This window comes from Neopsephotus bourkii, unplaced genomic scaffold (genome assembly GCF_033783945.1).
Source record: "Neopsephotus bourkii isolate Nb327-2 ecotype Australia unplaced genomic scaffold, CSIRO-AGI_Nbou_v1 NB_1298, whole genome shotgun sequence".
NCBI lineage: Eukaryota > Metazoa > Chordata > Aves > Psittaciformes > Psittacidae > Neopsephotus > Neopsephotus bourkii.
The window spans coordinates 537256-560391 of NW_026901782.1; the positions used below are offsets into that span (position 1 = coordinate 537256).

The following is a 23136-nucleotide window of genomic DNA, read 5'->3' on the forward strand; positions in this document are numbered from 1 at the left end:
TTATAAAGGTAGATACTGAGCAAAGGTTTGTAAAACATGTAGTCAGCAGCAACTGGTATGGAAGTAATCTTTCTTGAAAACCCTGGTCTGAGAGCTCCAGACCAGGCATTTGGCTAGTTTTTATTTGTACTTAAGAAAAGTGGCCTATATGAAGCTTATCTGGTTCTCAAAGTATTAAATTATTATTAAAATGAGCATTTTCTTAGTGATTAAATTTGAAAGAGGGTTTCCAAAATATTGTCCTGACTTAGTAAACCCAAAACACCAGAAAAAGACATGAAAATGGGATATCTGTAAGTTTTTCTCTACAACAGCTTGATGTGATTAAAGTCCAGCAAAACAACAGGGCAGACAATAGAGTGTAGTGTTTAGCTTTGTGACTGATGGCTACGGTCTTAGAAAGCTGTTCTGAAAGGTTTTTTTTGTTTTTTTTTTTAATAAATACAGACTTTCACTTTGGACTAGTTGCCTTTCCAAAAACAAGAAGTGTGATTTTTAGGAAAGTTCTTTGATCCCACAGAAAATATCTTTTTAGTGGTCATGCCCTAGGACTCTCCAAAAGAGTAACACTGTCTTTCCATCAAGCAGATGCAATATTGTGAACAGCATGTTCTGGAACCCCTGAACAAAACCAGCCCCTGGCAAAACAGTGGAACTACCTGATCATGTATTTCCAGGGTCTGATCAATCCCAAGGATGACCTGATAGGCCAGCCTAACAGCCACTGGCTGGCTGTGTGAGTTTTGCTGTAGCCTGCTCATCACCTCTGGGATTGTTACATGTCAGTGGCTGTTACTTTACTGACTGAAACACTGGACAGAGAATCCTCAGGGAAATATGAATTGAATAACAACTGGTGGTGAATGCAGGCATTTGGAAAAGAGCCTAACCTGCCTTGGAAATACTAGATCAACTGATAGCTGGATGTAGAGGTTCTGAATTGGAGATTTTAATTAGAAATACATATATCTAAAAGATTGCTTGACTTTCAGAATACCTGCTTAGTATAGTAGTGTTAATTTGTACAGGATTTAAGACTAATGTTTTGTCTTTCCTGGCTCATAGAAACCAACAAACGGCAATATTTTTTCCATTTTTACCTTTTTCCTTTTGGATTAGCATAACATTGAAACTCAACAGAAAAATGCTTTGAAGTCAGAATATTTTGCCCACATATAATTGAAAAATATATATAAATAACTGAGCCCACCAAGTTTCATGTGATTTTCCCAAAAAAAAAAAAAACCCCGTATATTCTTCATCTATAACCTGAAAGCTTGCTTGGCCAGTGTTTAAATAAATGGCTTGGGTTGCTGGCACCTTGCTTAAGTCTGCTTCCAAGTACATCTAGGTCCTGGTGCTATAAAGCTGAAAAGACAGACAGAAGCATTCATTTCACTTGCTCTGTTTTCTCATTTCATCCTTTCAAAAACTCAGGTTATGTCAACATTTCTAAGTAATTCTGCACAACAAAAGCAGATTAATAAACCAAAACACTAGGTACTGAAGAAGTATTACATTATATGCATTTCAGGGTATTTTATTTCACACTAGTCATGTCCCACAGACTAAATGTCCTCATCAGATCTGTTTAAGTCCATTCAAAGAACCAATGGCTGGCTTGGATTTTTATAACATGATATAGAATCAGAGTGCCCTGGGGCAGTGCTTCTGGGTACTTTCTTCTGAAAAAAAGTCTGGTTTTGCAAGCATGCCTCTGTACATTGGATCTATGCACCACAAATGAGGGTAATTAGGGATTTTTTTCAAACTCTGTTAACACTCAAAACTAGAACCGTAATGTAGTCGTAGCCATTAGAGATCAAGAGAGAGGTTTCTTACAGGCATAAAAGGTTGCTCATATGGAAAATGAGTAACGTAAACAGTTTAACTAAACACCTACAATTGTTTTAAATCAAATGCTTAACTAAGCTGGTGTTCTTAAAGTTCTCCTGTGATTTATGCAACAAAAAAATCAGTGGAACTTCAGATAAACACAAAACCTGCTCTACCTACATTAGGTTTTAGCCAATTTTCCCTAGCTCAAAATAGAGAAAATTGCAAGCACCACTTGGCATGAACTGTATGAAGTGCTCCATCCTAACTTACAGTTGAAATCACTATTTCAGCAAAAGTGAGCAATTCTGCTACAGAGTCATAATATACTGTCTGATTTTCACCCTGAATACAGCATTTAAGAGATCTCCTTAGCACAGTGAGGCAGGCTCCCCCTGCCTACACACTCTTGGGCTTTCTAGACATACATCTGCAGATTTTCTGGTGGACAATCAGGATGCGGAGACAAAAGGACACATCAGAATACAGATTTTTTGGGTTGTGCTGTTTCACAAAGAACAACTCATCCAGCTAGAATGGTTATGTGTGTACCAGCAGAAACTGCTTGCCAAGGAATCTGCAAAGAGAAGTCCCACTGAACATACTGTGACGAATGTTTCCTCTCCTGCAGAGAGATTTTGTCAGGTCACGGGCACGGTGAAACGACAGGAAGAAAGGTGGGACTAAGGCCAAATGGAAAGTCAGTAATTTTTTGGGCTAAAACGGTCTTTGCTTTATTTCTCTTTTCACAAGATAAACTGAGTCACTGCATTTAACTTAAAAGAATGACTGGCTCAGACAGTGGTTCTGCTCAAGTAGGAGGAAAAAAAAAGCAAAACCTTTTTGCTTTTGTTCATATGGTCAAAGGCAACTTCAAAAAACTTAACCCTCAAAATTCCAAACATCACAATACAATTAAAAATAACCAAGATTACTTTTCATTGTAACATTCTGGATCATACATATAGATATATGAATGTGCACACCAGTAACTTTCACTTGTATTAAACAGTTGAAAAAGTTTCAATATCAAAGTCAAATGCAATGAGTGGACAGACATGTTCTATGCTATATGCTTCTTCATCTGTACATCCTTGCTACAAACAGCTAATTCAGCAATTGATAGGAAGCCTTCACTTAAATAAAGTGCAAACATTATGCTCTGGGAAGCTCTGGGGGATAAGCGGGAGCCTGAAATAGGGCTTGTCCCTTCTAAACCACTTAGTATGGACTGAGCTGAAAATGGGTTAGTTTGGTGAACCAGTAGAGGAATCTTATTTGCTGACACCCCCAGGGCTCTTGAATATTGCTGAAGTATTACCATTGCGGAACGATGGTGGAGTATCTTAGTGCCAGAATCAAAAGGCTGAAGTCTAGTCCTGTGCACAGGAGTAGCTAGATCTGCTCTCCATCCTTCTGTCATTGGAGCTGGCAAGAGCACTGGAAGCTCACAGCTCCCTGCTAAGCTGCACAAATATACAGGGGATGGCCCTCAGCCATGGTGGAATCCCATTTCCTCCAGGTGAAGCAACTAAGTTATTGCTGAGCTCCAGGCATCAAAGCCTGAGAATTCCTGGGTTACACAGGAAAGTGGTTTGCTGGTAAGAACGTCCCTTGCACTATTCAGTGTGGCTTTACTATGTTATAAAAGCAAAAAACTAAATGCTAACAGTTTCTGGAAACCAACAGCATCTCATTTAGAGCTAAGTGCTTTACAGCTAGCATGCTCATTTGACATGGATACTTGAAAATGTATCTAGGAGAATTACTGGTTATTTATAGGAAGGAAACCCTATTTTCAGGAGAAAAAAAAAAAGAATTTAAGAAAATTACCTCCTGACAGCACTTTGCTGTGTTTTAGCTTGAACATATTTATTCTATCAGGAAAGCTTTCGACCTTTGTCTAAAGTGCATCAAACCTGATGAAAAGATACACGCTCTATGTCATGGCTGAACCGAGAACACTTCCTTGTAACTAGCTCTTTTTTTTTTTTTTTCCTTTTACAAAAGCCTACTGTTCTGATTACCCAGTAAGGCAGTACAGCCAAGATATAAATTACTAACTTATAATTTATACACAAGATCTCTTAACAGATTTCCAGAGAAATTATATCCTGATAATTTTATGCACGAAAAACTATTATCACCCCTCAGGAAGCTGAATATTAATGTTTTAGGGTTACTGGTTTTTTTTGTAAACACAAATTTATTTGCAAGTAAATTATGTGAATTTAGACAGAGGCAGATAACAACTGTGCAACTAAATATACAAACCTACTGCACAGAAGCCAATGCAGTCTTTTTTATGTAGCCTATTAAAAGCACTCATTGAATACTGAAGTACCCACTAGATTTTAAGTAAGTGGAATACAGGCAAAGTATTTATTTCTTGGCTGTCTAAATACACTTGGCTTTTAGAAGTGAGTGGCATTCAAATAGGACTTGCTCTCCTGAAGCACAAGCCTCTTTTTCTCCAAACTAAATTAGATAAGACAGAAGTGTTGAAGTTTTTTCCACGTGAAAAATTAGTGTCTTTATTACAGCTGCTAGCTTTCTGTATTTGATAGACTTTATAATTATAATCTCTTAGATATTTATCTTGGTGTTGTAACTTCTTTTATTTTTTCTCACACTTGTGTTCTAACAAAGACTAGATCCAACTTATTTCCTGTCCAAGCAGACCTTGCCTAGCATAACCACACAATACATTAGAGTCTAAGGTAAATTTGGCATTGCTGATAACAAATAGGCATCAGTCTTTCTAAATAATAAATTAAATTGTAATTAATTTTCACTTATGATGGAAATAAACCTTACTTATGAAGAAAATTATACTGTGGGAGCTGAAAACTGTTTAATATAACAGGGATGGATAGAAATCTACTGATTTAAAAAATATATTTAGACTACTATGCAGCTCATTTTCAACTTGAACAGTAAGTCTATGCATTTCTAACAAGAATCTCTTTTCTGCCTTTTACCAAATTATGAATTATATATCTGCAATACCTAAACATCCTGTTTCAAGTTGTGGTTAAAAACTTTGCATGGCCTTAGAAATCATGTTGTGTCATTTACAATAATACCTGGAAATTTTGTTGCACTAATTACAGATATGTATCTTCTTATCATTTAAAATTTGCTGGCAAAAGGTATTTGGTAAAATCTTAAAAAAAAAAATCTCAGCAGGATAGACAGCAGACTTTATAATAAGCCACTTCGTATTTGGAGGGCTACAGATCAAAAACTTACAGGCTGTTGGACATCTATTCTTTTGCATATCAGTTGTTTCCAGTTGGACTCATAAGACCTTTGTGTTTTCTCAGTTTGGAATTCTACACTTTAACTGGGTGTTACCAAACATTAACAAATCAAAATACTCTTCTTACCAACAAGAACAACAAAAATGTATGAAATTTACACAGAGAATGATGACTTCTGTCACTGGAGTCTAAACCTCCTTATTGACTGTTAAAATAATTAAAATAGAATACTGTGCCAGTGAGTGTACTTCAAGTTTTAGGAAATGGATAGATATGGCTTCTGTTGCTAGATACTAAAAGGAGGAAGAAACAGTTTATATTTGTAAGTGAAGACAAGCTTTGAAATTATACTGCAATGTCACACCTGGCACCAAAATCTTTGTTTCAGAGATCCTGGCTGTATGACACTGGGAAAGGCCAGGAACTTCAGAAGTTCTTTCCTAGAGATTTTGCATACTGTTGTACTAGCATGTATTCTCTTCTTCTAGGTCAGTGAGTCTTCCTTATCTCTCAGTGCTTACACATGAGAATCCACTCTTGGAAGTCTCTTCTTTCTTTCCACTGCAAACCAGAAGACACAATTTGCCACTTGGCATAATCCTTTTGACATTTTCCACCTTCCTGCTCCTACTTTTATTTTTAAACTGTTTAAGGTAGGGTACTTGCATGTTACACTGTTCTGCCTCTCAGTCATGTCCCCACCTACCCCTAAAAGATTTATGAATACACTAAGCTAATATCAATTTTATTTGACAATTGAGTAAAAATGCAGAGATTGAGTCTGGTGAAAACAGTTGTGTTTATAGAGGCAAGAGACACCAGAAACACCTGCATCTGAAGAACACAATTTTTGCCAGTCTTTATGTATCAGAAAACTGACATGCAGGAGAACCATAGGAAACACTGCTGTGCTTGCTCTGCTGCCCACAGGATTATTTGTTGTATCGTAGATGCTGGAGGTAAAGCTAGGGTAACTATGGGTTTAAACCTGAAAACGCAGCACTCTTCTGAGATAGTAACAGATTCCATCATGGTGCATGGTCCATATGCTCCCAAAGTGGTAGCTGGGAGGAGATGCTTATTAATTAGGCACATCATAACAATCTGCAATTTAATAGGTTTGTGTTATGTAGCAGTTTCTAAGAGTACATCAATGGTCGTCTACAGATTTTTGCATAAATCTAAATAATTTTTCTCCAGGAAACTCTGCTTTACAGGTTCTACCAGCAATTTTTTTCTCCTTTGCATTGAGGACACCTGCAGTGACAAATTACTATATCACACGTGAGTTCCACATCAACGACTACAAGATGCACTATTAGAAAGTCCATAGCGTACCGCAGTAATGTATGTTTATTTCATATCACCAAGTGCTGTCTTTGATCACAGAGACCTCTATAATGGAGCATTTGGAAGAGCTGTTGGAAATACGTGTTGTACAAAGAAATTATTTAACTCAGATTTTTCGCAGTAAAACAAATTGGATTCAATAGAATGTATTCTTAAATGTCTGCACGAAAGGGTCAATCTGCAGATTTATTTCTTATGCGTCACTGGAGCCCTGTGGTGGTGTTCCTGTTGGGATGGTGTTTCCTTAAAAGCACAACCAGGTGACAAACTTTTAGCATTAAGCATCTATGCTAGAAAAGCCTCATGACTTTGCCACCTAACACCCATTTTCTTCATGCAGGAACACATACATGAAGTAAACACTGGGACAATGGAAAGACCACTTGAGGCTACCAGGATGGAAAAATCCACTTCCGCCTGTGTTCTCATGGAAAGAAAGACTCATGTCAAGATTAACAGGAAACAAGTCATGCTAGCTAAACTGAGGAAGAGCTGCTCCTGGACTCCACAGAAACTGAAGAACTTTCTCATGGACTTCCTTCCTGTTTTACGATGGCTTCCCAAATACAAGTGCAAGGAGTACATTTGGGGGGACGTTATGTCTGGCTTAGTGATTGGCATCATTTTGGTGCCCCAAGCAATTGCATACTCGCTGCTGGCAGGTCTGAAGCCCATTTATAGTCTGTACACATCATTCTTTGCCAACATCATCTATTTCTTAATGGGCACATCCCGTCATGTCTCAGTTGGCATTTTCAGCTTGATAAGCTTAATGGTAGGACAAGTTGTGGACCGAGAACTTCTCTTGGCTGGGTTTGACTTGAATGACGATGCCTCATCACCCTTGGGGGATGGCTCTCTACAGAATGACACCCAGGCCAACACAACTGCCTTCAACCTCACAATTGCAGGGATGAATGCTGAATGTGGGAAAGAATGCTATGCTATTGGCATCGCTACAGCCTTGACATTTGTAGCTGGAGTGTATCAGGTAAGTTCTTGCTGACATCCAGAGGCAAGGTATGAAGTTCCTAAAGCTTATTTGCAGGGCTTAAGCTTTGCTTCGACTCCCTTTCAATGAGAGATGCAACACCAGTTCACTTGAATGACCCTGAACTGTTTCCTCCAGGAAGGTTAACATAGGCAACTCAGAAAATGCATGAGGTAGGCAGTTTCCTTGGCTATTAGCAGGCACAGGTCTTTCTGCAAGTCTTTCTGCAAGACCATTAACACTGTTTTGATGCCCTACTGCATCTTGGTCTTGCTGCCTTTGTGGGAGCATGAATCTAATACAGATCTTACCATGAGGGAAACTCACAGGTAGCTGTGTACTTCAACAATGGAGAAATAATTCTGGTTTCTAGACACTTTATTAAAGGTGCAGACCCACTTGTCTACTTCTACACAGGTTCAGAATGTGCTGCTGTGTTTTGCTAATGTGTAAGAGGTTCTACAGAACTGCTGCCCGAAGATAATTCAGAAGCAGAAAGGACAAGAGAGTAAATAGATTGAATAACCTACTTTTCAGACAATACGTGTGCTGGACGTTTTGAGATTTACCACTATGCTGCCTATCACAAAGGCAACAAGAGAACACAGAAGAAAGCATGACAAACATACTTACCTAGTAATCGTATAGATTTATATTTATAGATTAACTAAGAAAGAGCTAGCTATCTTCCTTTTTACTAAGGTCACATTCATGAATACCAAAGTGCCCTTGTGAAGCTGTACTTTCCAAAACCATCAAGGGAAGACAAAGCAACTAGCTATGCACAATAACCTGGGAAAGTTTGTGATTTCTTCTGACACTTCTGACCTTAGGCATGCCACAAAGGCTGTCAGTGCTCCACTTTCCCTTCTGTTCACAGGGCTAAAATTACAAGCTGTTTTATATAACAGCCACTTCAGTGCCAATAAAGTAGGCACTTAGCTGTTCTTATTCAAGTTGGCACAACCCTTAGCTGTTGTCATTCTAGTTCTCTTTACAAAAGAATGGCCATTAAGGTTTAACTTTATTCACTTTAAGACAGGGAAAATAAAAGGAAAATTGACTTTGGTATAACAGAAGCATTTTTTGATCCACTGATTTTTACACTGGAAATAAAATTCAGACTTCAGAGGAGTCACTTCAGAAAAATGCTTGGCTGACCCTGCCTCAAACTCCTCATTCACTTCTTGGGTTTGTAGTATCCCACCACAGTAGAAGGAATCACATGTTTTAAAAGCAGACTGGAAACATCAAGAATAATTCCTGTTTTGGGACTCAAAACTGTCAAATGCTATCTGCCTCCAGCTAGTTCTCTTCCAAGCTAGTTCTCTTCCATCTTCACGTAATTATTTGCAGCACCATTTAAGGCTCATCTGTTTTGTTCGTTTGTTTTTTGTGTCTCCTCAGGTTTTAATGGGAATCTTTCGTCTGGGTTTCATATCTATGTACCTATCTGAGGCTGTTCTAGATGGCTTTGCAACTGGTGCTTCCTTAACCATTTTAACAGCTCAAGTGAAGTATCTGATTGGAATAAAAATCCCACGTAGCCAAGGGCATGGGATGCTTGTTATTACCTGGATTAATGTTTTCCGGAACATTTCTCAGGCTAATATTTGTGATGTCATCACAAGTGCTATTTGTATCCTGGTGCTGGTTACTGCTAAGGAACTGGGAGATCGGTATAAGCATAAGCTGAAATTTCCTCTTCCCACAGAGCTAGTAGTTATTGTTGTGGCAACACTGGTGTCACACTATGGGAAGTTAAATGAAGTGTATGCATCCAGTGTTTCTGGAGCTATTCCTACTGGATTTATTCCTCCCAAGGTACCACCTTTCAACTTAATGCTCAGAGTCGCTGTAGATGCTTTGCCTCTTGCCATAGTCAGCTTCGTCTTCACTGTATCCCTTTCTGAAATGTGCGCAAAGAAATATGCTTACTCTATCAAAGCCAATCAGGAAATGTTTGCCGTGGGGTTCTGCAACATCATTCCTTCTTTCTTCCACTCTTTTGCAACCAGTGCAGCTCTGGCGAAAACACTTGTCAAAACATCTACAGGCTGCCAGACTCAAGTCTCTGGAGTAATTAGTGCAATGGTGGTTTTGCTGGTGCTGCTCTTCTTGGCACCTCTCTTCTACTCCTTGCAGAAGTGTGTCCTGGCTTGTATCATCATTGTCAGCCTCCGAGGAGCCCTGAGGAAGTTCCGAGACGTGCCATCCCGGTACCATATGAATAAGGTGGACACATTTGTTTGGATTGTTACCATGTCTGCCTCTGCCTTGATCAGCACAGAAATAGGGCTGTTGGTTGGCATTGTTTTCTCCCTGTTATGCATCATTGTTCGGACACAGAGGCCACGAACAGCCCTGCTTGGTCAGATCCAAGACACCAACTTTTATGAGGATGATTTAGAATATGAAAATCTCTCTTCTGTTCCAAAGATCAAAATATTCCGTTTTGAGGCCCCACTTTACTATGCAAATAAAGACTACTTCCTCAAGTCTCTGTACAGATTGACTAACTTGGATCCTAACCTCGAAGTTGCTAGAAGGAAGAAATATGAGAAGAAGGAAAAGCAGCATCTGAAAAAGGGAGATCACACAACTCCTAATGGACTGGGCACTGGAGAAACCACTCTGCAACTGGTTCCTAAGCAAACTGACTTCCAAGCCCTTGTTGTAGATTGCTCATCCATCTTGTTTTTGGACACCACTGGAGTTAATACTCTAAAGGAAATCCTGAAAGACTACAAGGTCTTAAACATTTCTGTTCTCCTGGCTTGCTGCAATCCCTCAGTGATAGACTCTCTGAAAAGAGGAGGTTACTTTGGGAAAGATTTTGGCAGCATGCAGGAAATGCTGTTCTACAGTATACATAATGCTGTACAGTTTGCAAAAGATCAAAAGCTTCCAGAAGATTGCTCAGTTTAATCCTGTGTCTTCCCTAACGACTCACTACAAAAGTGACAGAGAGGGGCAGTTTGCAATGATTAAATTACCAGACACACTGTTCACTGTGTACAGCAATGGGTGTACAAGCCACTCTGTTCTGAAGAGGTCTGCTGTTTGTCAGATGCTACACAGAACAGCCACTGGGGATGCAGTGGAGGACCAAGATGGAACAGGTTGGATTGTCTTATCTGCACCTTCACTTTAAAATGCAGGTGGTGTGCAATACGGCAGTTTGGGATTGACTGCCCCCTTGTGCCATGAATGCGTGTGACTCAGCATATACATCAGGAGACTGCCACACTGGAAGGTCTGCCCAGTGCCAGCTGACAACGTTTCGATGGCTGGTGTGTTTTAGGAGGGCTAAACCATTTCCATGAAAATGCAATTAATTCAGCATCTTGGACCTAACAATTTAAATTCCATCTTGCAAGGTCTTGCCCCTTCCAGCATTCTAGGTGTGCTCCTGAACAACTCCCACTGTTTAAGTACAAATAAAATGCATAAAATATTGTGGACTGTAGCATGTCTCGCCACCTTGATTACATAGGCTTATACAACCAGCCAAAAGAAGAAACCATGATCCATCACTGGTTTCTCTCAAAACCATCATTTCCAAAAAATTGCTGCTGGAGTCACTTGTGCTATTGGCTTCCATTTGTGGTAATTAGTTACTAAAGGTTGTGAAACCCCTAATGATGCTGGAAGAACCATGACTTTGCTGCACAATTTTGTAACTTTTTTTAACTAGTAAGGGGATAAAGAGAAAAATTAATGGTTTTACCTGGCAGTCACACAGTTACCCACACCGTTGTACCATCCCGCAAAAATAAGTTGCCTTTGGTGGGCACATGCAACTCCAGGGACAAATGAGGACTATCAAACATAAAATCTTAGAATTGTGATTCATCTTAGCATTGTTTTTTTCCTACCACTGGGTGCAAATAAAACAGGAGAAAAGAGGGTGAGGTGGGAAGGTAAATCTGTGATCTGCCTAAAAGGGGATTGATGGGTCAGTCAGAACTGCCTGGCTGGTCTTCTCTAACGAAGTGCTAATGAAGATTTACAGTAGCATACCTGGGCTAAGTAAAGGAAAAATTCCACCACTGTTTGTACATAATATAGATATTTACTTTTTTTTTCCTTCTATCATATTATTCTCTCATTTGAGTTCCACTAAACCATGTTTTACAGGGCTGGGTTACTTTCTAGCATAATTTGCATTAACTGTTGCTCATTCTGCTTTGTGTCAAATGATACCCCCAGAGTCAGTTGTGTTGTTACATATACATGTTCTCCATCTACAAATATGCATATATTTAGATTTTGATTGTAACACAGTTAGTACTCAGTGTTACAGCCTACAGCATTGGCAGAATATAGTCTCTCTTATTCAAACTTGTAATTACCTGCACAAAAGGTATGACAGCTGCCTTATCTTACTCTCCTTACTCATGGCTGGGTTCATACACAGCACCAAGCACAGAAGGGAATTCTACCACAGCTGTGCCTCTTACAAACAGCAGACTCTAAAATAGGTTCCATATATGCAAAAGCCATTTCTCTGCTGTGCCATTTAAAATAACAAGTCAGGTCAACATAGTGTGTGACTTGTTTATTCCAACTTTTCAGGTCACTGAATGGAAGAACACTCAAACTGAGGCTCTCCAGGTGCCCTACAGCCTGTTTGGCTCTCAAGAACAAATACTTTGTTAAAGTAAAATACAAAATAAAAAAACCTCTTCACAGGTATTGAGAATAACAGAAAATTAGGTAAGTGATTCAGTGCTGACACTTTCATGCACCCATTACAAAAAAGCCTATCAATCAGCTGCACATCATTAGTACTGCCAGAGCAGTAAAACCTGACAGAAATGTCTGTCAACAGATTCAAGGATTGAAGATTGGCAGCATTTTTCTGCCAAAAGATTTTAATTCCACTATTCTTTAAATCAGTGACATGGTATAACTAGCTTCTCTCTGTTAAACAAGCAAATGGGCAGAGCCCAAGAAAAGGTATTGCTTTGTGTTCGCTTTTGTTTGTAACAATTCTTTGATCAGGGAATATCTCTTTTAAGGTCCTGTTAGGGCCTAGCATGAGGAAGTGGGTTTGCAGGTGTTACTGCCAGACAACATCAATACAGACACTCTTAGGCTGTTAAGACAAAGAAAGCTGTTGTTGGAAGTCAAATAAAATTGTTTCAGTACAAAAGAACACATATCCTAGCAATCTAGACTTCTTTTACCTTCATGGATCAAGCAATCATCCTAGAATATAAAGGAAAAAAAGCAAAATACAGCCTTAACTCTAGATGATTCTCATTTTAAAAGACAGAGGGGAAGAAAAAAAGAGATTCCAGTGCTAACGAATGTGTATCCTTGCAACAGTCTGCGTAGAAATGTGAAGAGAGGCTGCCTTTCTCTTATCCAGCAGGCTGACAAATTGAATGTCAGAAGTCTCTTTTTCATCATATTTATTGTAAGAATGGTACCAAAGGATAGCCAAGCAGAGAAACTTCGCAGTGGGTAAGAGTGGGGGTAAGGTTTTAAGACTCTTACTAGGAAGACACACTAGACCAGAAGAAACCATAAAAACAATTTTATGTTTCTGTTTCATTGGCAGAGCTGACTAACAATTGACTTGTTTATGTAGGACAATGTCAAACACAGCAGGGAACAACTTTCAGTGCTATGATGTGGTGATGCTGGGAGATTATAAATTATTTCTAAGGAGTATGTAAAAGGTAACTAAAAAAGCAAGTGTTTTTTTTTTCTAGCACATTTATGTTTGCTATACTGCTTTACACAAAAATTAAGTGTATGAAGACTGAAGATGTTAAGACCTCCTGATTCTCTTCTATATTACCAGGAACTAGGTACTGTGACTTGGAGAGAAGCTGGGGATAGGCTTGTAATTCCAACTAGGTTAATACTAATGTTGAAATAAAATCATTATATGCCTTTTAGGAAAAGTTATATCCATCAGGTAGATTGACTATATTTTTGTTCACTGTGGTGCCTTGTATTAATCATGTATCCAACAAACTTTAGTACTGCTACATAAGAATAGGAAAGGGTTCTTGTGGACTGTGTGGGTCCTATGGAGCTGGGCAAAGAGTTGGGAATTTTCACCTCAAACTCTCCTGATGACTAGTGCAGCATGGCCAGAATGTGTGGTCTAGGTATCAAAATGTCTGTATTTACCAGCACTGGTAGCCAACAACCAGGGAACTGTCCAGTCCATGACACACACCTTGGGTTCCCCCATAACCATGAATGTTCCTGTGTCACATGACCTAGAGGTAAATGTGTAGTTCTGTTTGAAAAATAAAACCAGCAGTTCTTTGAAACAGTTTGCTTTGTGCTATACTTTCACAGATGGTGAAATACCAGGATAACTTGGAATAAAGAAAAAGGTGTTTGCTTACCTGAGAGCTACTAATTCCAATAACCAGTGAATTCGAACTTGTTCAATGCCACCATGTGGAACAGAAGAAATGTAGGCAAGGTTGATCTCTTGGTCTTTGCTCAGGTCAAATAGATCAGCACGGCTATGAGGTAAAGGCGGGCTTCAGGGAAGGAAGGACAGAAAAGAAACAAACTGTAACATTAACTAGTAGCTCCACTGGGTATCCAAGGATAGCTATGCTAGGTCCCTATACCACCAAAGATCACCCCAGGCTTGAGAAGTACTGTCTAACATAGACTCATAGAATGGTTAAGGTTGGAAAGGACTTTAAGATTATCTTAATAGAAACACCTCACCCTAGACCATGTTGCCCAAGACTTTATCCCACCTGGCCTTGAACACTGAGAGGGATGGAGCATCCACCAGCCCTCTGGGCAACCTCTTCCAGTGTCTCACCACCCTCACAGTAAAAAACTTTCTCCTCATATCTAACCTGAGTTTCCCCTGTTCAAGTTTAAACCCATTACCCCCTGCCCTATCACTACAGTCCCTGATGAAGAGTCCCTCTCTATCACAGTATCACAGTATGCTAGAGATTGGAAGGGACCTCAAAAGATCATCTAGTCCAATCCCCCTGCCGGAGCAGGAACACCTAGATAAGGTTACGCAGGAACGTGTCCAGGCGGGTTTTGAATGTCTCCAGAGGAGACTCCACAACCTCCCTGGGCAGCCTGTTCCAGTGTTCTGTCACCCTCACTGAGAAGAAGTTTCTTCTCAAGTTTAAGTGGAACCTCTTGTGTTCCAGTTTGTACCCATTGCCCCTTGTCCTATCATTGTTTGCCACTGAGAAGCGCCTGGCTCCATCCTCGTGACACTCCCCCTTTATATATTTATATACACTAATAAGGTCACCCCTCAGTCTCCTCTTCTCCAAACTATAGAGACCCAGCTCCCTCAGTCTTTCCTCATAAGGGAGATGCTCCACTCCCTTAATCATCTTAGTTGCCCTGCGCTGGACTCTCTCCAGCAGGTCCCTGTCCTTCTTGAACTGAGGGGCCCAGAACTGGACACAATATTCCAGATGAGGTCTCACCAGGGCTGAGTAGAGGGGAAGGAGGACCTCTCTCGACCTACTAACCACCCCCCTTCTAATACACCCCAGGATGCCATTGGCCTTCTTGGCCACAAGGGCACAGTGTCGGCTCATGGTCACCCTGTCGTCCACCAGGACCCCCAGGTCCCTCTCCCCTACACTGCTCTCTAACAGGTCGTTCCCCACGAGCACTCTTGTAGGCCCCCTTCAGATACCGGAAAGCTGCTATGAGGTCTCCATGCAGCTTCTCTTCTCCAGGCTGAATAGTGACAAATCAAAATGGGGTTGCAGGCTTTGTGCGGCTAGTTGGCTCTGCATGTAGTTTGGCAAAGCAGAACACAACTCCAGTCCATCTCACTGCCATGCTCAAAGGGAAGTATTACATGTAATGATTCCTACACAGATAGCAACCTTGGGCAGCAGTGGCCTGAAGAAGCCATACAGTGGCAGTCTTCTTGTCTCTGAGTAACTAATGATAAAAAACCTCAGGGTTTTTTAGGCTTTGGAGTGCAAGTCATACTTGCTGGAGTCTGTAGCAAGACAAATACGGACTTGATCTTCCTGCTGAACTCCATGTAACAACATCAATTCTTGCTCTGCTGTGGAAGCTACACTTGTAAGAAGCAGAATGAGACCTTCACTGCCTATACATTCCTTGGCCATGTTCAAAGCACTTAAAAATATCTCCCTGAGATTGCTTCAAGTCACACAAGCGAGACCAAGAAATTACCAATTCCACTCATACTAAAAATGTATCAGCTACATGGGGTTTTTTTAATTGTTCCAGTAGATAAAGACAATGTTAACTGTCAGGTTTTGAGGGAGTGCTAATCTGAGATTCAAATCTGCCTCAGTTCAAGCAGTGGCAAAGACAAAAGTGAAGGCATACGGCATTCACATATTTTTGCTTAGTGGACTCTGAAATTCACTCTAAGCGATACAGAAATCTAGCTGAAACCAAGAAGAGATACAAAAGAAAGATGGCAGAAGAGTGTGTTTTGTTAGTGGTAGCACCAGCATCTGTCCTTTTCTGTTCTGAGTAGAAAGTGCCCATCCAAGAGAACTTGCTCCCACTTGTTTAAGCCTTGCTCACAGATTTTATCAGCTACTGATCCATGGCTGTGCCTTTGCTCAGCTGTCTGAAACCATGACTAGAAAAGAAGTTTTCACAACTGGCACCCAGCTGTGTTACAATGTGAGCCTTCAAAAGACCTGGGATGCTACCTTGAGAAACACCAGTGCTGGCCAGGTATCATAACTGAACAGCTGCAGACGCATGGAGAGCCCCTGCCTCTGCTGCTCCTCCTCCACCTTCCTGTCACATGGTTTTCATGCTTGCAGTTTTCCAAAGTTTCTTTCACACAATTAAAATCACAGCTGTTTCTCAGGCTGCGGTTTGAATGGGCAAAACATACTATTCCTTAAGACAGTTTTTCATTAATGTTCCCTAACATTACAAGTATTAAAACAAAAAATAAAACAGCCAAAAGGAAAAAAAAAATCCAGACAGCCCAAACATTTCTGTTTTCCCACTGACATGGAAAATTAATGGAAAATTTGTCAACTTCTGTCTTAGGCTATATTTATGCGTTACACAAAAAAGTGCACAAAGTCTTTTTCGTCCAAATCACACACTGCAGATTCCTCCATCCCTGATGTAACTCTTCTTCCTGCAACTGTTATTTTGTCCACTGTATGTCTAAATGAAGGAATTCATTACTAGTTTAGAGTAAGAGATGAATATGGCTGAGGAAGATACCATCTCTTGCTTTTAAGCCTGCCAGAAGCCTTCATTTATCCCACAAAACTTGAGGGCTGCTCAACCCCGGTTAGATAAGCAAGACAGGGCTTCCTCTGAGACACAAAGCACTACCAGGGTATGAAGTCGTGGAGCTGAGATTTGCGCATGCTCTGACTCACTGGCCACATCAGGAAGATGGTGCACGCTTCTAAGTGTCCTGCAAGAACAAACTCCTAGAACTAACAGGCAGGGAAGCTTCGCCCTGGCCTACTTACGGGCTGTGACCGTGGAAACTGCGAAAAGGAAAGGGAATGAGTGCCGAGTATCACCATATGTACTGTCCTGGGGAAGAGGAAGGACTTCACATGACCTTTCACTGGAGGCAAGGGAGCAAGTCAGAGGGGAGTTGGCGACAGGCCCTGCCTTGTGGCCTGCTTTGTTTTCATTCTCTGGCCAGTCCCTTGTCCAGCTCCATATATATAACACAGCACAGGGTGCGCAGCGAAGGGCAGCGAGGTGCCGGACCCCTGACCCCACACCAGAAGGCCGGGAAGTGCCCAGGCTTCTTAAGAGGGGCCTCGTCCGCACACCCTGGAGACCCTCTGCTTGAGAAGGGCTAGAGGCAACCCTGCTCCACACCGGCTGCTCTCGCCGGCAGCAGGGCTGCGCGCTTACCAGAAGCCAGTGCTCCTCCAGAAGTGCTGCAGGGGCCGCTCGGCTCGCCGGGCATCCACGGACACCACGTACTCCGTGGAGCCCGCGCCCAGCTGCACGGCCAGCCAAAGCACCAGCGCCATGGCGGGCCGGGACGAGAGACGCCGGCGCCTGCTACCGACGCGCCACGGACGCGACAGGATTCGCGGCTCCCGCCCACGACGGGTCCCGCCCCCAAAGGCAGCGGAGGGGGCGGTCAGCTGGCAAGCTCGCAGGCGGAAGCACCGCTCGGGTACTCCGTAGACCCGCAGAGGGGTAGAGTGGTTTGGGCTGGAAAGTACCTTGAAGATTGTGTGGGTCCAGCCCTCCTGCCATGGGCAGGGACACCTCACACTAAGCCATATCACCCAAAGCTCTGTCCAGCCTGTCCTTGAACACTGCCGGGGGTGGAGCATTTACCACTTCTTTGGATAACCTGTTCTAATGCTTCGCTACTCTCACAGTAAAGATTTATTCCCTGTATCCAACCTAAACCTATTCTCTGTCAGCTTAAAGCCATTCCCCCTTGTCCTATCCTATCCTACCCTATCCTATCCCTACCCACTCCTGTAAAAAAGAAAAGGACATGTAAAAATTAGTAACATCTCCGCCTGAAGCCCAGGTGTCTGGTGCTTTGGTTGGTTGGTGCGGTGGTGGTGGTGGTGCCCAGTGAGCAGGAGTTACTTCCCTGCAGCTGCGGCACGGCGTGCAGATGTCGCTGACACGTTTCTCTTGGGTACCACATGAGGGGAGTATTGTCTTGTCTATTGTCATGTCCTCGTGTTCTGTGTTGACAGGCCTGTAAGCAGTAGCATCGCACAGTAGGGCGGGTGAACAGCCTTTCCCGAAAGAGCGCTTCAGCAGAATTTAAACTGTGTCTGCTTCTTCACTCTAAACATGTTTGTTGATGTATGGCAAAGGGCTTTAAATGCATCTGATAACAGAGGCGCTGTAGATGGACTTTCTAAATGATTGTTTCTTATGATGTATATCTGAGGACTGAAAGAGCAGCCATTCTGAGTTTCCTAGAGGATTTCATGATTGTTTATCTCTGCTTCTCCACAGCCCACACAAAACATCAGTTACAATCCATGTCCTGTGGAATAAACAAGTGAAAATGTGTAAATCTTGTGCCTTTCCATTTCTGGAAAGACTTCCAAACCTGTATTTGTTAATAATGTTGACTGGCATCACTGATATTACACAGTCAACATCACAGATTTCCAAAACTTGCTGTCAGACCAAATGCAAACAATTTAACTCTAATTCGCAACAAAAAAAAAAAAAAAAAAAAAAGTGTCTGTTGAATTCTTTTTACCAAGTATTATGACAAATGCTAAGTCAACAGACACATTACAAACAGATATACAGATAATATTGCCTCCTGAATCAAGTGCAAAACAGAAGCTGACACAAATCTTGTAGCATCTGGGAGCATCTGGAATCTGTAAACATAGCTCAAGATTTGCTTTTGCCCAGCTACAAGTGACTGGATTTGACCTTGACCACTTGCTTAGTACCATCTAAATGGTACTAACTGCTGGAGAAGATCCAACAGTCAATGTTCATTTAATGGCAGCATACAGTACTACTACTGTTAGACCACAGAATCTGAATTTCCCTTCTGGTCTTTACCTATTCTAACTTAGGCAAGAGAAAGGTGCTGACAGAGCATAAATCAGATTTACGTTTTCAGACTCAGTGCACATACAGAATCAGGGAGTTGTAGGCAGTGTGGTTCCCTCCTACAGCTAGATGCAAAACAACTGATGGGCACCTCTCAGGCCATGAAGCTTCTTCTGCTGGTGGATTGCTACCAAAATTACTTTGTTGCCTAGCACAACATCTCCAATGAAAGCTAACTCAGGAGGGTTCTGCCTCCTCCTTGCACAGACATGAATCCTTTCTCTTCCATCCTTGTAGGCATGTTTTCCTCCTCATATTCAGAATCGAGCTTCTGACAGCTGGGCTATTCTGAAACCACATGGCCCTCTATATGGTTTGGGGCATTCACACTTTTGCCTATCAAAAGGCATGGGTGATGATGAGAGAAAGTTGTGCTTTTTCTAACTTCATGTTTACTCTGTATGAACATTACAAAGTCTTTGTGCATAAGTACAGAATAGGCTTCACTGAGTAAAGAAGAAAAGTGAAGTAAAAAGGCCAGAGTCTCGCTTTCAGCTACAACTTTCTGACATCCAGCAGAGACAGTTTCAGTTATTATAACAAAACTTGTATACCTTTTTGGTATCTAGAAAGAGAAAAGCAGAGAAAAGAAGGAAAGCGGAGAAAGAAGAAAAGAGGGGTGATCACCAGTCCAGGACCCAGTGTTGGTTCTGTCACCATGGAGGGTCTGGAGTCAGCAAGAGACCACCTTTCTTATAGTCCTTTCCTTCTGGCTTACACCCACTATGTAAAATAAGGTGATGGTAACATGCTAATTCTAACATTAGCCTTCTAGAATCTTCCAAAAATTAGTGGGATCATTGGGAGTCTCTTGTGGTCTTGAAGCTCCCTCGGTTGGAGTGACATTTTTCTTGGTGCAGATGTAATTTTCAGTTGCAGAGGGAAGTTGGATCAGACCAGTACTGCCCCACCTCCACAGGGCCCGTTTTCCAACCACAACTACCTTACCATGCAGTGTCAGCCAAATGTTTGAGACAACCAATGCAATCATAGCAGGTCCGTACAAGTGCCTGCCCTGCTCCTTGGTTCAGAGGCAGTAGATTAAGCTGGTCAGGCCGCTGGTGGCTGCGTTAGCCCCCTTAGCTCCCGCAGCTTCAGGGAGCATCTGGCTCTTGCTGTGTTCTCACACATTCTACCATTGGTGCTGTCCCCCAAGACAAGCTTAAAAATTGTAGAAAACAGTCACCCGACCAGCAAACAATCATTGCCACAGCTAAAACCATATCAGCCAAGACAAACCCTAAGACAACACACCGTTAGGTTAATGTAAAGCCCTTGGCCTAATACTGGTAATGACAAAATTATATGTATCAGTTTATATCTGAAGACAAGAATAGACGTACAGTGCTGAATTGCAGCACAGCAAGGCCCTTTAGTCATGTTGAATCAAGGTGGGTTAGGAGGTCACATCTGACTAATAAGATCCATGCCCTGGAAAAATGGGAATGGATTTACTGAGCAGCCCTATCCTATATACACTTGGGTGAAAGCCAGGGTAGAATGACAGGTATCACCAATGCAGGGATGTGTCAAAGCCTGTCCTTGAATTCTAGCTTTGGGATATTAAAGATATGCACACAGTTGGTGTCTAGAATTGCAAGAATACCCACAATATTGGTTAAATTCATTGTATTCCACAGAGGTGATAACAAGACCTCCTAATCACATCTTAGGTAAACTAAGTAATGAGAAGGAAAGCACTTGTGAAGGGCTGAGAAGTATTTTAATCAGTCTGAGTCTGGCTGTTTTCATTTACCCAGACTACACTGTATATTAGCAACTGATCTCCTCAGTATACAGATCACCTGTGCCTTAGCTACAAAGTCCAGAAAGTCTACTCCAAAAGCCATATAACACTTGTAAAACTTGTCAGAATTGTATCTCTAGACAAAAAGTGAGAGTTGGACAAAAATTACGATGTGGCACCAGGAGAGTAACAGGCACTGAAAAATCTGAAACCCCTGGGAGGAAATGACACATCCCACCCTACACAGGGGCATAAAGTGCCTGATGTTTTCTGTTTAACTCACCAACCCTTGCTCATCCAAAATGGGTGATCATGCAACTCTAGGATATGCCCAGGGTCCTTCAAGATTTTCAGTGCCTCAGAGGAGAGCACCAATGTATCACATTCCATTTCTAGCTGTGGCTGATAACAGCTGCTTTGTACAAAAGCAATGGCGATCACCATGCAATCTGCACAGTCTGCAATCTGCATGTCTGCAATCTGCACAGTCTGCGGGCAGAAACCTAGTGCTAGAGGTACTGCAGGCCTTGAAGCAAGTTAAGACTGTCCCATTGAGAGGAAAGGCAGCAATGAGCTGCAGGCCACATCCAGTATGTAGTCATCCCAAGGGTTGGGAATGAATCAGTGAGGAGGAGGAAGCAAATCCCAGGCTCACAAAGCCCACCAGGTCCTGGGGAATAGCTTCAACACTGTCATAAGCTGAGCTTTAAAAACAAGCCTTCCATAAGAAAAGAAGCACTGTGATACATGTTGCGTTGCTGATAAGACTCCAAATGTGAGACATATGTCTGATCAACAGATACCTTTAGTAAGTTGCCAACAATTGCAAGCATGGCAGCAAGTAGGTGGTGAAGATGAGTGTGTACGTCTTGCTGGACTCCTGCAAATGACAGGATCACTGGAGAGCTAGCTTTTTACAAAGGCTGCCCGTGCTATAGAAGTTACTAAGATACATGCATTGGAGCACAATTTTATACTGTGCCTTCTTCATCCTAACAGCAGCCAGTTGAGTCAAGTCTGGTCTCATTCTCTCCCACCCCTGTCCCTGTACTTTCACTGTTGCAGACTACCAGGTGCCAGAACCATGCAGTGCCACATCTCTGCTGCTTGCCAACCCAGAAGAAAACAAACTGACCCAAAAAAAAGAGTTGCTTCCCACCCAGCCAGCTGAATTATCCTCTCTTCAGCTGTCTGGTTGTCAGACTTGACACATGGAAAACAGCAGAAGCAGATAAGCAGTGACAGAGAAGAAGAGGAGGACCAGCCCTTGTAGTAGGAGCCCCGGTTAGACTGCATTAGATGTGACTTTAAACAGAGACTGTTCGGTCCATCTGCCCAAAGACCAGTGGCAACCATCTGGGAATGTGCAGTTATCCAAGAAGCAAAGGCTGTTGCAGGCCCTGGAATGCCTCACCATTATTAGGGCTTAGTTATCACCACAAAATATATATATATATATATATATATATATATATATATCCAGATATCTGTCTGTCATTTCTTCCCATCTCCAAGAGCAGAATTTATGCTCCCCACCTATTGGCCCCCAAGTTCTCAGATGCCATTTGAGTTTGTACTTCCACTGCCTGCTTAACACCTTCCTTGGGATTTCTCAGAAAATAGAGTTTGGAGAAAACAAGAATGTTCCTGCAGAAGCTTTGGCTGCCAAAATGGCATTTTCAGTGAGGATAAAGGCAATGTCTTCAGTACCGTGTATGGAACCCTCTCTAGAACTCAGCTTGGGCCTTGCTACTCTTCCAGGGCATTAGGGTACTTGAGCTAAGCCACAGCATAAGCAGCCCTTGGAGAATTTAGGAAAATCCCCCTTTCAGAGTCAAGTCACAATGCCAGATTGCCATTCATACCTGAGCCTTCAGGGTGTAATGCTGTTGGCTGAACTTTGGCTGTGAACTCGTTTAGCATACAAGACCAGCAGGGACTGAAGGCATCAAAAGGAAGATGAAGCTGCAGCTGGAGGAATTATGTATCAACAGTCAGAACCAACCCACTCTGCAGTTTCTTAGAGGTGAGTCCCAGTTTGCCAGTCCTTTGCCACAGGGAACCTCCTGGGTCAGGCAGGATTACACATGGCATATACTTACCCTTGCAGTCTTTTCCTAGTTGCAGCATTCTTGAGCTTAGGAGCAAACGTCTGACTTTCCCTCTGCTATCTTATTTTGTCTGAAAAGTCAACCCAACTGTATTCAAAACTGTTACAAAGCTATTTGCCACTTTGACACCAAGTGAAGCCTTAATTTCCATATAGCCTTATACCTTCTGTGGCTATGACTTGAGCTCATGAGGCAACCTGCTAGAAGATCTTCCAGTTAGGAACCCTTCAATAATAGAGAACATAAGCACTCTTCTATGATCGTGCTTTA

The 23136-nt window shown here is 41.9% G+C and overlaps 2 protein-coding genes across 12 annotated transcripts in view; one reads left to right on the forward strand and one right to left on the reverse strand.

Moving 5' to 3' along the window:
- The window catches only part of SLC26A1 (solute carrier family 26 member 1), a 35754-nt gene extending 24465 nt beyond the window's left edge, over nt 1-11289 (forward strand). For 2 of the 9 annotated variants that reach the window (XM_061366075.1, XM_061366072.1), the window contains 4 exons: nt 5588-5752; nt 6300-6383; nt 6790-7440; nt 8848-11288. In XM_061366075.1, coding sequence (XP_061222059.1) covers nt 6820-7440; nt 8848-10368 — 2142 coding nt within the window. In that variant the 5' untranslated portion in view covers nt 5588-5752; nt 6300-6383; nt 6790-6819 and the 3' untranslated portion in view covers nt 10369-11288. Of the gene's footprint in view, nt 1-5587; nt 5753-6299; nt 6384-6789; nt 7441-8847 lie in introns of all 9 variants that reach the window. The other 7 variants (XM_061366069.1, XM_061366070.1, XM_061366073.1 and 4 more) reach the window with 6 other exon arrangements.
- The window catches only part of IDUA (alpha-L-iduronidase), a 45509-nt gene extending 28048 nt beyond the window's left edge, over nt 1-17461 (reverse strand). For all 3 annotated transcript variants that reach the window (XR_009727345.1, XM_061366079.1, XM_061366078.1), the window contains exons 1-2: nt 17305-17461; nt 13815-13955 (exon numbers count right to left, since the gene is read on the reverse strand). Coding sequence is in view for 2 of the 3 variants with exons in the window: in XM_061366079.1 (XP_061222063.1) it covers nt 13815-13955; nt 17305-17426 (263 nt within the window). In the remaining variant the exon portion in view is untranslated. The remainder of the gene's footprint in view (nt 1-13814; nt 13956-17304) is intronic.
- Nucleotides 17462-23136: the final 5675 nt, after the last annotated feature.